We start from the raw sequence: 11,729 nt of genomic DNA on the forward strand, positions 1-11,729 counted from the left end.
CGGGGCCACTCAGAGTAAACAACTACAATCACTGGGGCACCAGGAGGGCTAGTCAACTACTCTAGTACACGTACTGGGGTACCAGGAGGGCTAGTCAACTACTCTAGTACAGGTACTGGGGTACCAGGAGGGCTAGTCAACTACTCTAGTACAGCCTGTACTGGGGTACCAGGAGGGCTAGTCAACTACTCTAGTACAGGTACTGGGGTACCAGGAGGGCTAGTCAACTACTCTAGTACACGTACTGGGGTACCAGGAGGGCTAGTCAACTACTCTAGTACACGTACTGGGGTACCAGGAGGGCTAGTCAACTACTCTAGTACACGTACTGGGGCCCAGCACCAGGAGGGCTAGTCAACTACTCTAGTACAGGTACTGGGGTACCAGGAGGGCTAGTCAACTACTCTAGTACAGGTACTGGGGTACCAGGAGGGCTAGTCAACTACTCTAGTACAGGTACTGGGGTACCAGGAGGGCAAGTCAACTACTCTAGTACAGGTACTGGGGTACCAGGAGGGCTAGTCAACTACTCTAGTACACGTACTGGGGTACATCTCTCAATTCATCTATTAACTCGCTGCCGCTAGGACCCATCCTGCTTCCTTCACCCGACGAGCCGTCAAGATCCTCGCCATCCGGCTTCCTGCTCGTCTGAGCTGCCTGATCGGTCTTGGGCATGAGCCAGCAGGGGGCTGGAGGGGGAGGAGCTCATGGCCTTCAGGATCTTCTTTCTGAAGTCAGCATGCGCCCTCCGCAACGTCTGGCATGACCGTCAGCATCACGAGGAGCAGGCGAGACTGAGGGCCTGCGGTGGTTCGCTCACCTCCATGTTCTTCTTGCTCTCCTCGTGGATGCTCTCGATCTCTTCGCGCGCATTCATCGATCGCTGCAGCAGTCGATCCTGCTGGCTCGCATGCTCGATGCTTCCTATCTCCCCTGCTGCATCCACGGGGCTTCGGCCCGGCGAGCTATGCCTGCTGCTCAGACTCTGCGACTTTGACAGCTCCGTGAGGGTGCGAACGTAGGCAGAGCTGCACTCCTCCAGGTCCGAGGTCAGCTGCTGCATCCTCAGGCCCTTCACCACTCGCTGTCTCCTCGCACCTGGTGGATCCTTCGCGTCTTTCGCTCGAGGCTGTCGCTCGCTCGGTTGATCTTGTTGCTCATGATTTGCATCTGAGGGTTCAGGTCACTTGCTGGCTAGTCACGAGGGAGCTCGAGCCTCGTCCGTCAGCCACCCCTGGATCATCGCGTGCTTGTCTTCAGCCTCGCTCAGAGACCTGGCTACGCGTCACAACCTTGCTGTCTTCGCCCCCTCAGCAAACCTCTCCACTTCCTTCAACCTCATCGAGATTCTTTTGATCTCCTGCCCCCGCACACCGTCAGGCGGCAGCGCGAGGCGACATGAAGCTCACGTTGTCTTTCTGGTGCAGCGAAGCCTTTAAGCGAACCTCGTTGTTCATGGTCGCGTCCAGCTGATTCTCAAGCTCCTGCAGTCATAAGCGATGAGAGGCGAAAGGGCTCGCAGCAAGCACCTTCAGTCGCTTCTTCATCTTCATCTGAAACTTGGAGCCTTCGGGGGAGTGGAGGTTCTGATACGCTTTCAACTCCTCCTCCAGCAAGTCTTTGGCCTTGTTCAATCTCTCGATCTCTTGTGCCACTGCGAAACCCTTCACTCCGAGCTGCAAGCTTCCAGCCACGATCTTACTTGAGTCCATGCCATTGTTCTCGTATATCAGCAGATTCTGTGGAAGTGATATCGAGATTTCCCCGTTTTGGGAGTTTGAGAGTCTTGCTTTGTCTTCTTTGAGGCGATCTATCTGCGTGGGCAATCAATGAGACAAGCGTCAAGTCTTGTAGACTCTACCATGATTTCAGCTCGCGTTGCTCGTAACAACAACCTGCAACGATGTAAGAGGGATGGTTCTAGTCATGAGCAGGGACGCAAGTTGCCTTTTGATGGTGTCAAGACAAACGTCAACCTCACTCGAGTGCTGCATGCTGCGAGGAGCAGCAGCCTCCTACTCCAACGAGTCAGGCGCAAGACAGGAGGAGCTGCTGCTAACCCAGACTTCATTCTCACGAGCTTCTCTTCTCGCTGCATCGTTGCTCGACGTGTGCCGATCCCTAGAGCCTGGGCCGGAAGCAGTGACAGGCATGTCACCCTTGTGTCGTAGGTGCTCGACGATGTGTCGAGGGAGCGACTCTTTTGTTCTGCGCTGCTCGTCACCCAGGAGCGGAGGGGCTGCCGCATACCTGCTGGAGGCTCGAATGGTGAGGCGGACCGAGGTTCCAGGTCTCCCGGAGAGCAGGCGACTGACGTCTTGCGGATAAAGGTGACCGATCTGCTGGCCTTCCACCTCCTCTATGATGTCTCCTATCATCAACGGGCTTGAGGACGCCGGGCCCTGGAGGAGGGTCGAGTCAGCACAAGGATCGTCAGCAGAAGAGCGAGAGCAAGCTCCACCCGAGGCTGAATGTCGACGATCTGATACGGGCAGGAGAAGTCTTCCTTGCCGAACTTGATGCCAAGGAGACCATGCACGGCGTCTCGTCGGATGTCAACGACATGCTTCTCGAAGTACATTGCTCTTGTTGGCTCAACCCTCAGACAAGTCACTCTTTCCAACTATCAGACGAGAGCTCCTAGCTGAGATCAGTTGAGAGTAGATTCCTCACAAGTACCAGTTGAGAGTAGATTCCTCACAAGTACCCTCCAACAAATGCTCTGCTCCAACATCCTCCAACTTCAGACCAGTGAAGCCTTGAGCCCTGTTGACCTGAGGCACGCCCAATCAAGATCAGAACACAAGGATCCTGCATTGTGTCCGAAATACAATCATCGACGAGATCGATTCAACACTCAGACAGCTTCGAAGCTGAACACCAAGAGCTGCCTACCAGATTGAGCAGAACCTCTACCCTCTCTCCGCGCATCTTCGTCTTGCCGAAGTGCAAAACTTCATTACCAGGGGAACTAGGCGGAGAGCAGGGACAAAGGAAAAGAGTGTAGACGAAGCGCAAGGAAAGTAGGACTACGACCTCCTGCAGTCTGAACTCGCTTCCTGATCGCGATCGATCCTCGTCATCTCTGCTTTTCTTTTGATACAATTTTCTCTTCTTTTAATGATTGCTTGATCTCTGAATGCGATTCTTCTCGCTCCTCTCTGTTTTTCATCGCCTGACCATCCCATTCTTCTCTTTTGTGTTGTGCTCCCGACATTTACCTCCTTGTCTGCTAGTTTGCTTTTTCAATTCAAACTTCCTAAGCTATACTCCTCTACTTCTTTACCCCTCTCCTCCTCTGACTTCTTCTCTACTTACCTGCATCTCTACTCAACTGCCCGTCTGCCCCAGGCTACTCCTGTAGTCACGAGAGCATGTCGATCTGATCTGATCTGATCTGATCTGATCTGATCTGATCTGTTTTCAGTCTCTTCGCTTTCTTCTTCTGTGCTTGTGTGCATGTTCTCGTAACCACTGGCAACCATTACACCCCCTACCCCTCTCTTCCCACCCCCACTCGGAGGCCGCAGAGTAGACATTAGTACCCGTCCTCCTACATCTGGTTTCCGGACCTACAACCCCTCCACTCCATCTCTACGGACCCCAGGGTGAGAGAATGGTCCTTTCGTCGTGGGGGTGGTATCAGGGAATGATGGGGGTAGGGTGGTGATGGAGGTCAGGGGGTAGGGGTACGGTAACTTGTAACCGCTCATAACCGCTCAAAGTTATTCAAGCCTAGTAGTGACCGGCGGTTTCCGAAGTTCGGCGGGCCGCCAGGTCGGGCGATCTGAGAGGTCAAGTCACTGTGACTAGTATTGGGAGAAGAAGAAGATGATGATGATGAAGATGAACATGAAGATCAAGATGAGGATGAGGATGAGGATGAAAACGTGAGGGTACTGCTATATCTCATGTTTCAAGTGTTACAATAACTTGCTCTAACTGGTATGTCCGATCTGAGGTATTATTGCTCTGTGGTTTCACGAGACACTGAGAAAACAAGGAAGACGCTTGCAAGGAAACTCAATGCAATGTAATGGCGCATGGGAAATGATATCACGATCGATTCTTCACGTTCAGCCTCCCAGCACTGCTCTCGTCACAGAAAAGCTGTCGACATCAAAATCTTCTACATCCTTCATCCCTTCTTCGTCTTGTCGTCCATAACGAGAGACTTTGTCCAAAACTGTCTAGAGGAAGCAGGTAGCCGAATGTCTTCAACTTTGTGCCTTCCTCCTCCCCCTCCATCGCCTCCTCAGCATTGCTAAACGGTGCTTGACATTCCCTCCTCACCCTCGCTTCTTCTGAATTACCCGCTTTCTCATCGGCACCGTCTCCTCTTCAACAGCCTGCATCACGTTTGAGCAAAGGAGAAGGGATGGAAAAGGAGGGGCAGGAGAGAATCAGACGAGGAGAGAGGGTGAGAGGGTGAGAGAGGAGGAGAGGAGGAGAGTAGAAACACCTCATCTGGCTCTGCGTCCTCGATCAGCTCATCTCCCAAAAACGTCTTGAAGCTCTGGGACAGCAAGTCACGCTTTTGGCTCCACTAGTGCATTCTCCACCTCGTCATCGTCATCGTCATCGTCATTTTCCTCGATGTCCTCGTCGAAGTCTGGCATCACAGCACTGTACTCGTCATCCTCCACATCCTGAAGAGCCCGTCACTTCTCGTCTGCTTGCTCGTCTGACATCTCACCGGCATCTCGTCGTCCAGGTCTACTCCATCGTCATCATCCTCCACCTGAGCACGAGCGTGAGAACAAGCAAAGAGAGAGAGAGCAAGCAACGATCGCGTACAAGTCGAGTCATGCTCCTCGGGACAGGCAAGTCTTCGTCATCATCGATATCTTCATCAATAATAACCTTCTTCTGCTCGCCTTCATCAGCTTGGTTGCTGCTCCCCGGCCGTACGTCACTCACCTTAGCCTTTCCTCGCTTCTTCTTGGGGTTCAGCCGCGCCTCCTCCTCCTCGTCTGCTCGGATCATCGCATCGAAGGGCGACTCATGGAAACTGCTGCTCATCCCTCCTCCGCTCTTCACCAGCTCCCAGTCGTTGTTCTGGATCGAGTCTTCATCGTTGTCGTCCTGTCGCGGGCGACCGGGTCCTCGCTTCTTGCTTGATGCCGAGGGGTCGAAGCTGCGCAGGGAAGGAGGGAGAAACTCTCGCGGGATTCCGTTAAGTGTCTTCGCTTGGGGAGCAGCAGGAGGTTTGGCTTCAGGAGCAGGAAGAGAAACCTGAGCGGAGTCGAGGGAGGAGATTTTACTTCCCTCCGCGATGATGTCCGCCTGGTACTTGACGATCTTCGAGCTGTGCATGGTGATCGTCACTCCTGCTCTCCTCACGATCTTGGGCGCTTGCAGGATCTTCTCCAGCGCCTCCCCCGACGGGCGGAACTGATCGTCAACCTCTTCCACCCTGGTCGCTATGCTTCTGGCCACGAGCCCTGAGGTTGATCGCAGCATTTCCGGCATGTCCAGAGAAGACTCGTAGGAGCTATCCGACGAGAACCCGTCTTCGAGCTCCAGATCCACCTCCTTCTGCCCCCTCCCCCTAGCGCATGGACCGACACTGGAGAGGAGCCCGAGGAAGCGGAGGAAGAAAGACGGGAGCTGATCTTTGGGTTCAGACGTGACGGAGTCGGTGTCGCGCTATCTCCCAGCTCGACAGTGGATGCGAGCAGCCGGTTGATCAGCTGGGCTTTGGTCCCGTTCTTCTTGAGCCCACGAGCTTCGCACATGGAGCGGAGACGAGGTACCTTCATGGACTGCAGGTCGCGCATGCTGTACAGGTCCTGCTCGCCTCTAAGGGCTCCGGCTCCCATGATCACCTGCTCTCTCCCGTCTCCCTCAAACTCGTCGTCGCTGTCTTCCATCAAGTCATCCTCCTCCTCCTCCTCCTCCTCCTCCGAGAAGGTCAAGGAATCCGAAGGCAATGGCCGCCAGTTCGCTTTCTTGTCCCCAGCCTGCGCCGCCATCAGGACCATGTCCCATCCTCGTCTCGGGAGAGAGAGAGGCAAGGTGACGCGCGACAGCTGCGCAGGTCTGTCGCACTTGGCTGGAGAGAGCGTGTTCGCCCTCAGAGGTCTCATCCCAGACGACAGGAAGCAAGGAAGCTCGCTCGCACTGCTCGCTCTGCCCGTGATGCACAGCAGCACGGCGAAAAAAACTTCAGTTGACAACCACCTCATCCTTCTGATGTGGCCCACAAGCAAGGCGACATCTTGTCCCCGCCTGTCGTTCACCATCCTCGTTCTGTCGGGTCGCTGTGCTGGTACCTGGTTGCTCATCTTCCGATCTCTCTTGCGACAACTTCAAGGAGAAACCGAGGAAAACATCCCTGGCGAGCAGAGCATGTCACAAGCAGACAAGAGAACACAACAACTGAAACATCTGGAGCCCCGCATTTCTCTTCCGTGCGTGTGCTTTCCACCATCAACCATTCAAGTCTCACTACGATATTCTTGCCCCAAGCGTACTTCCCCCCTCACATCATCAGAACCAACTCATCTTTGTTTTACTTCGGTCACATGACGATAGTCTAGCTTCATGATTCTTCGAACTGTTCGAACATTTTGCCTTCTCATCCTCTCTCGTACATGATTCCTACACCTCCATAGTTATCTCCTGCTCTACATTTCATCTGTGAGTTAACTTCCTGTCTCTCTTTGACAGCCTTTCAAACGGCCATTGGCACTTACTTTTCTTCCTGCTCCTGCTCCTCTTCTCTCCGCCGACTCTACACTCCTGTATGTCTGCCCAACCCCGGCAATCACTGGAGGGCCACGTTAAAATCGGGGGACTGCGTTGGGTCGCAAGAAGAACGAGGGATCTATCGCTGTTGTACTTGTCTGGTTCTTTGGAGTCTTGATCTCACTGTCAATGTCTCATGTCTATCTTATTGTTTATGGTCATTTCTTGCTAAATCCCTCACATATCCGCCTCCTCTCTTTCAGGGTTAGTCTCAATTCCACTACCCTTTTCCCTGCAGTCCGATTCATCATCCCTACCTGCAGCGATACGCCCCCTCTCACATCGATCATCTCATCATCTTCTTCCTTCATAGTTCACAATTCCATCTACTCGCTCTGATTCCCGATCGTTCCTCTCCGTCCATTCACCATCGACACCATCTTCTCAGTAACCATCAAATGATAATGACTGAAGTTCTTGTGTTATTCCGAGTTCTCCCTATGACGAACGGTTTGTTCGGCGTTCCTCTTCTTTACATCTTTTGCATCTTTCGCATCGCCATCGTCATCCACATCTTCTCCCCTCGCCCCTCTCCAGGCATGCCGTCGCTGCTGATCAGCATTGCGGGCGGCCAAAAGCTTAGAGATGCCATACAGGGCGTTAAGACACAAAGCTTTCAATAATTTTTCTGATTTCGACGAATATTCAAGAATATTCTTTAAAATTTTTCCTATATTTTCAAGATATATACAAGATTTGAGCCCCTGCAGGAAAATGCGACCCTCGTCCGGCCTCCTATTCCCCTGCTGGTACCCCACCCTTTCCCTCACCCCTCATAACAACTACCCCCACCCCTTTCCAAGGAGATATACCCTCAATACTCTTCTACTACCCCATCGTGGTTCTCAATTTTTACCAGGTAAATGACCCCCACAAATACGAAAATGATGACCCCTACCCCCGATGACAAATTGTAACCACCACTCTATCTACCCTAACCACCACAAAGATCCACCCCACCCCATATATGCAGCGTCCAAGAATTCCTACCCTGGTCAGACTACCCCTCTTTTCCTCTCCATATACCCCTATTATTCAGATCAGGTACCCCTGGGTGACTGCGACCACCCTCCTCTAAAGTACCCCACCCTCACTCGGATGGACGCATGTGTCTTTACACCGGATTTTCCTCAGTTTCGCCGGGCCTGGGGCGCAACAGACACAGGAGCGAATGCCCCTGGCAGCTCCGCGCCGACAAACTAAACTTTAACTAAAAATGCAGAGGAATGCGGCTCCTTCCATGCGGTGCAGGCGCAGGAGGCGAAGGAGGACCAACAGGAGGAGGAAGATGGGAGCGAGAGATCCAGGAGAGTGAGGTGGTCATGGCAGGAGAGAAGCGAGGGATGGTCACTGGATGCAGTTTAGACTGATTGGCGTACAACAGGCATCGAACAATAGCATATCGTGAGCAGTACGAGAAGCAACTGCACTCGAGGAGGACACGGTGCTGTAGAGCTTTTGTAAGACGTTTGTAGTGAGGCAGGAACAAGGTGAAGTAGGAGGAGGAGGAGGAGGAGGAGGAGGAGGAGGAGCAGGTAGCCTGTTGCTGACAGAGAAGAGGTGGGCCCAGGAAATCGCACCATGAGACCTCTTGTCAGATTTTGGAGAATGGAGGCGATTCTGAGTTGATCTTTTAGGCAAGATGCACAATTGCATCTGATTGCCGGCATCGGTGAAGGAGCATCAGCAGCCTGAAAGTGAGTAGGATGATGCACGCGAAAGCTCGCGCTCTGGTCCGCCCGATCTTCTGCCTCAAAAGCGGTTGCTCAAGCTTCGTAAGGAGATCGCCCCAGCTCGTCGCTTGCTCGTCGCTTGCGAGGTCTTTCCATCAAACGCGACTGAAGCTTGCCGATGTCGACAACATGCATGAGTACACGGGGATAAGCTTGGAGGATTGGCAGGATTACAGGAACCAGGCAGCTATGCAGATCGGCACAGAAGAGAAGAAACGTTGGCCGCTGCATGAGAAGATCAAGGCTGCGGGTCCAGCGTATGTCAACGTGGCGAAGAAGGTGAGAAGCTCGTTACGTGAGATCGATAGAGTGCTGGACGTGTTTGAGCCGGGTCAGCTCGCCATCTCCTTCAACGGCAGTCAGGACTGCAGTGTCGTGCTGCACCTGGTCATGGAGGCTTGCCGGCATCATCGCTCCCACAGCTTCACGCACGTGCAGCCCATCTGGTTCAAAGACCCCGAGCATGAGTTCCCCGAGATCGTCGAGTACGTGAGCACAACGGCAGAGAAGTACTTCACCTATCAGGACATGCTCAAGTCCGCCGTCGACGAGAACCTCAACCGTCTCTGGACGATTCACGTCAGCGAGCCCAAGGACTTCATCGACGGGCTGATCTACCTGGCTCAGTCTACGGGCATTCGGTGTGTGATCATGGGGAGCAGGAGAACGGATCCGGGATGCAGAGACCTTTCGGACCTCGCCCTCATGGACCTCGCTCCCATCTTTCTCAGCTCCTCCTTGTCGAGGATCGAGCTCGAGACCAAGATCAACATGCTCCGGGTCGAAGGAGACCCGGGTTTGCCCGGAACGCTCACGAGCAAGGTGAGGGAGAGAGCGGAAGTTCGACGTGGGTTGACAACTTTGCCTTGCAACTCTTCAGATCAAAGAGCCTTCGCTGTTGAGATTCTCTCCTTCCCTCGAATGGTCTTTCCGAGATGTCTGGGACTTTATCCGTGCCGCTGAGGTACAAGGGAACTATCCCCTCCTCCCTTACTTGCTCGTTCACCCTCTCCTGCAGATCCCCTACTGCACGTTGTACGATCAAGGCTACTCCTCCATCGGCACCATGGTCGATACTCTTCGCAATCCTGCGCTCCTGCGGAGGTGAGTGGTCGCCAGTCAAGCCTGTGCGTCTGACCGGCTGCAGGGAGCAAGTGCAGGTTGAGTCGTCCGTTGCCTTGAAGAAAAAGTTGGACGAGATCCATGAGAGGTGGCGGAGCGCGAGAGGCGCCAGACGTCTGATGCCCTTGCGCAGGATGCGGAGGAATCTCGGCAAGGAGAGGTTCGAAGCGCTGGACAAGCTCAAGCTGAAGGATCAAGGTGATGCTCGAGTGCTGCCGGTGGCTGCTGACCCCGTGACAGGTGTCGCCATCTATGACTCGATGTACGACGAGCTCGAGGACAGGGAGCGCAGCATCACCTCTCAGCTGATCTCCCGCACCATGATGCAGAACCGAGAGCAGGACGGGGGAGCGGAAGATCTGGATGAGAACGAGATGGGAGGCCTCGCTAATCAGTACCTCTTGGCCTTGTCGAAGCAGGCGGAGGACGTGGACGAGGAAGCGGCCGAGGATGCGAAGCCTGAGGAAAACATCGCGAGCGCGCCGAGCGAGAAAGGAATTGTTGAGGATCAGGACGATCCAACGACGATGTACCTCCCGGCGTGGAAGCTCAAGGACGAGAGCAGGGAAGTGATCTCGCGCGTGCACGACCAGGAGCAGGGCATCATGGGGACTGCAGCGATCCTGGTGATTGGGGACGAGTTTATCTCCGCTGAGGTGAGGAGGAGCTTGTCGGGGTATGGGGGACTGACGGGACAGGGAAGGTGCGGGAGAGCAACTCGCACTTCATCAGCAGCAACCTGCGCAAGATCGGAGTGGCGGTGAAGCAGGTGATGATCATCGAGAGCGACATCGACATCGTCGCCTTCATGCTGCGTCGCCTCAGCCCAGTCTACCAGTACATCTTCGTCGTCGGAGGGATGGGCCCCCGCCACACAGACCTCACTCTCCTCGCCGTGGCCAAGTCCTTCGGGACAGGCGTGCAGGTGAGGAGGGGGAGAGAGCAGGGAGGACCAGGAGCTAAGGCAAGGCGGAAGGAAAGGATAGTAGGTGACACAAGATGAGAAAGATTCCAATTTAGGTAGAAGGAGGAGGAGGAGGAGGAGGAGGAGGAGGAGGAGAACGATGGGGATAAAGGGTTGGAGTAACAGCAGCTGGCAGGAGCATCCAGATCTTCTTTCAATGATCGAAGCTGGAATCCCAGCGGAAAAGTTTGCGCAGGTTGTCAAACCTTCGCTTCGCTATCTCCTCCCTCTCCTCCCCTCCTCCCCTCCTCCCCTCCTCCCTTAATCCTATAGCCCATAGATGTCTGTCACGTGCTACCGCTCACTCCATCATACAACTGAATCACTTCACAGGTGTTCAGCGAGTATCACTGGAGGATGGCTTTCATCCCCTTCGGAGCTGAGCTACTCGGTGCTTTACCCACCGCCTCTTCTATTGAGAGCTGGAAGTCAGTCTCCAAGTACTGGCCCGTCGTGAAGAAGAACAACGTCTACATCCTCCCCTCCAAGCCCTCCCTGCTCACCGAGAAGTTCCTGTCCATCCTCCCCCAGCTCAAGAGCTCTCCGCTCTTCCTCACCACCATCATCTTCCGAGTCGACAAGGTACTAGTGCCTGTCTGTCGCTTGCTTGCCTTGACCCCCTGGCAGTCTGTGATCGCTGAGAACATTGCTAACGCTGGTCTGCTCTCGGTGTTGCCGCTACTTTCACTGAGATGATGGCAGTGTCGAAGCATGAGACGGTCAATGCCAACTCCTTCACCAGGACTATGGATGACGGCACTGTCCGCACGATCGTCTACCTCGAGGTGAAGGAAAACCCCTCAACTCCATCATCACCATCACCTCGTGCTCTCTCTTCCCCCTTCTCCTCCTTTCCTCTCCTGCTTTTCCGCTCTTCGTCTCCTCCTCCTTCTCCTCTCCTCCTCTCCTTGACTCCCCCCCCTTATCTCCTCCTCTTCTCGCTCCTTCTTCTTCTCCTCTCCTCTCTTCCTCTCCCTCTCCTGGCTCCTTCACATCCGATTCTGTTATCGCTTCCTCTCTTTCTCTTCTCACGCTGCTGGTCAGTCAAAGGATCTGCATGAGCAGCAGGCGGCTGTTCAGTATATCTTGGGTTCATTGCCAGGTCAGAACTCGGAGAGGAGGAGGAGGAGGAGGAGGAGGAGGAGAGGAGGAGGAGG

General features: G+C 54.2%; 4 protein-coding genes across 4 annotated transcripts in view; 2 read left to right on the forward strand and 2 right to left on the reverse strand.

Annotated features, from left to right (window-relative positions):
* Positions 1-18: 18 nt before the first annotated feature.
* Positions 19-354, forward strand: GUITHDRAFT_76895 (hypothetical protein; the record flags this gene model as incomplete). The annotated part of the gene is made up of 1 exon (XM_005825677.1): positions 19-354. A coding segment is annotated over one exon (336 nt), but the record flags the coding sequence as incomplete, so codon positions are not given.
* A 197-nt stretch (positions 355-551) lies between these two features.
* GUITHDRAFT_154618 (hypothetical protein) lies at positions 552-1,566 on the reverse strand. Its single transcript, XM_005825678.1, has 7 exons — positions 1,541-1,566; positions 1,413-1,495; positions 1,323-1,363; positions 1,220-1,277; positions 1,112-1,173; positions 824-1,067; positions 552-760 (listed from the first exon to the last, which is right to left on the reverse strand). The coding sequence occupies exons 1-7, from the start codon at positions 1,548-1,550 to the stop codon at positions 620-622; spliced, it is 639 nt and encodes a 212-aa protein (XP_005825735.1). The 5' UTR covers positions 1,551-1,566; the 3' UTR covers positions 552-619.
* A 2,726-nt stretch (positions 1,567-4,292) lies between these two features.
* On the reverse strand, positions 4,293-6,092 carry GUITHDRAFT_115084 (hypothetical protein; the record flags this gene model as incomplete). The annotated part of the gene is made up of 7 exons (XM_005825679.1): positions 4,293-4,352; positions 4,466-4,519; positions 4,566-4,652; positions 4,700-4,744; positions 4,801-4,872; positions 4,924-5,447; positions 5,513-6,092. 7 exons carry the CDS (start codon positions 6,090-6,092, stop codon positions 4,293-4,295), a joined length of 1,422 nt encoding a protein of 473 aa, XP_005825736.1.
* A 2,367-nt stretch (positions 6,093-8,459) lies between these two features.
* Positions 8,460-11,729, forward strand: part of GUITHDRAFT_115085 (hypothetical protein) — a gene marked incomplete at both ends in the record, with an annotated part of 3,518 nt that continues 248 nt past the window's right edge. The window contains 12 exons of the mRNA XM_005825680.1: positions 8,460-9,308; positions 9,367-9,450; positions 9,505-9,590; positions 9,634-9,696; positions 9,742-9,806; positions 9,849-10,264; positions 10,312-10,533; positions 10,709-10,768; positions 10,906-10,963; positions 11,006-11,154; positions 11,200-11,230; positions 11,275-11,357. Of these exons, the coding sequence (XP_005825737.1) occupies positions 8,460-9,308; positions 9,367-9,450; positions 9,505-9,590; positions 9,634-9,696; positions 9,742-9,806; positions 9,849-10,264; positions 10,312-10,533; positions 10,709-10,768; positions 10,906-10,963; positions 11,006-11,154; positions 11,200-11,230; positions 11,275-11,357 (2,166 nt within the window). The remainder of the gene's footprint in view (positions 9,309-9,366; positions 9,451-9,504; positions 9,591-9,633; positions 9,697-9,741; positions 9,807-9,848; positions 10,265-10,311; positions 10,534-10,708; positions 10,769-10,905; positions 10,964-11,005; positions 11,155-11,199; positions 11,231-11,274; positions 11,358-11,729) is intronic.

This window comes from Guillardia theta, assembly GCF_000315625.1.
Source record: "Guillardia theta CCMP2712 unplaced genomic scaffold GUITHscaffold_81, whole genome shotgun sequence".
NCBI classification, from domain to species: domain Eukaryota; class Cryptophyceae; order Pyrenomonadales; family Geminigeraceae; genus Guillardia; species Guillardia theta.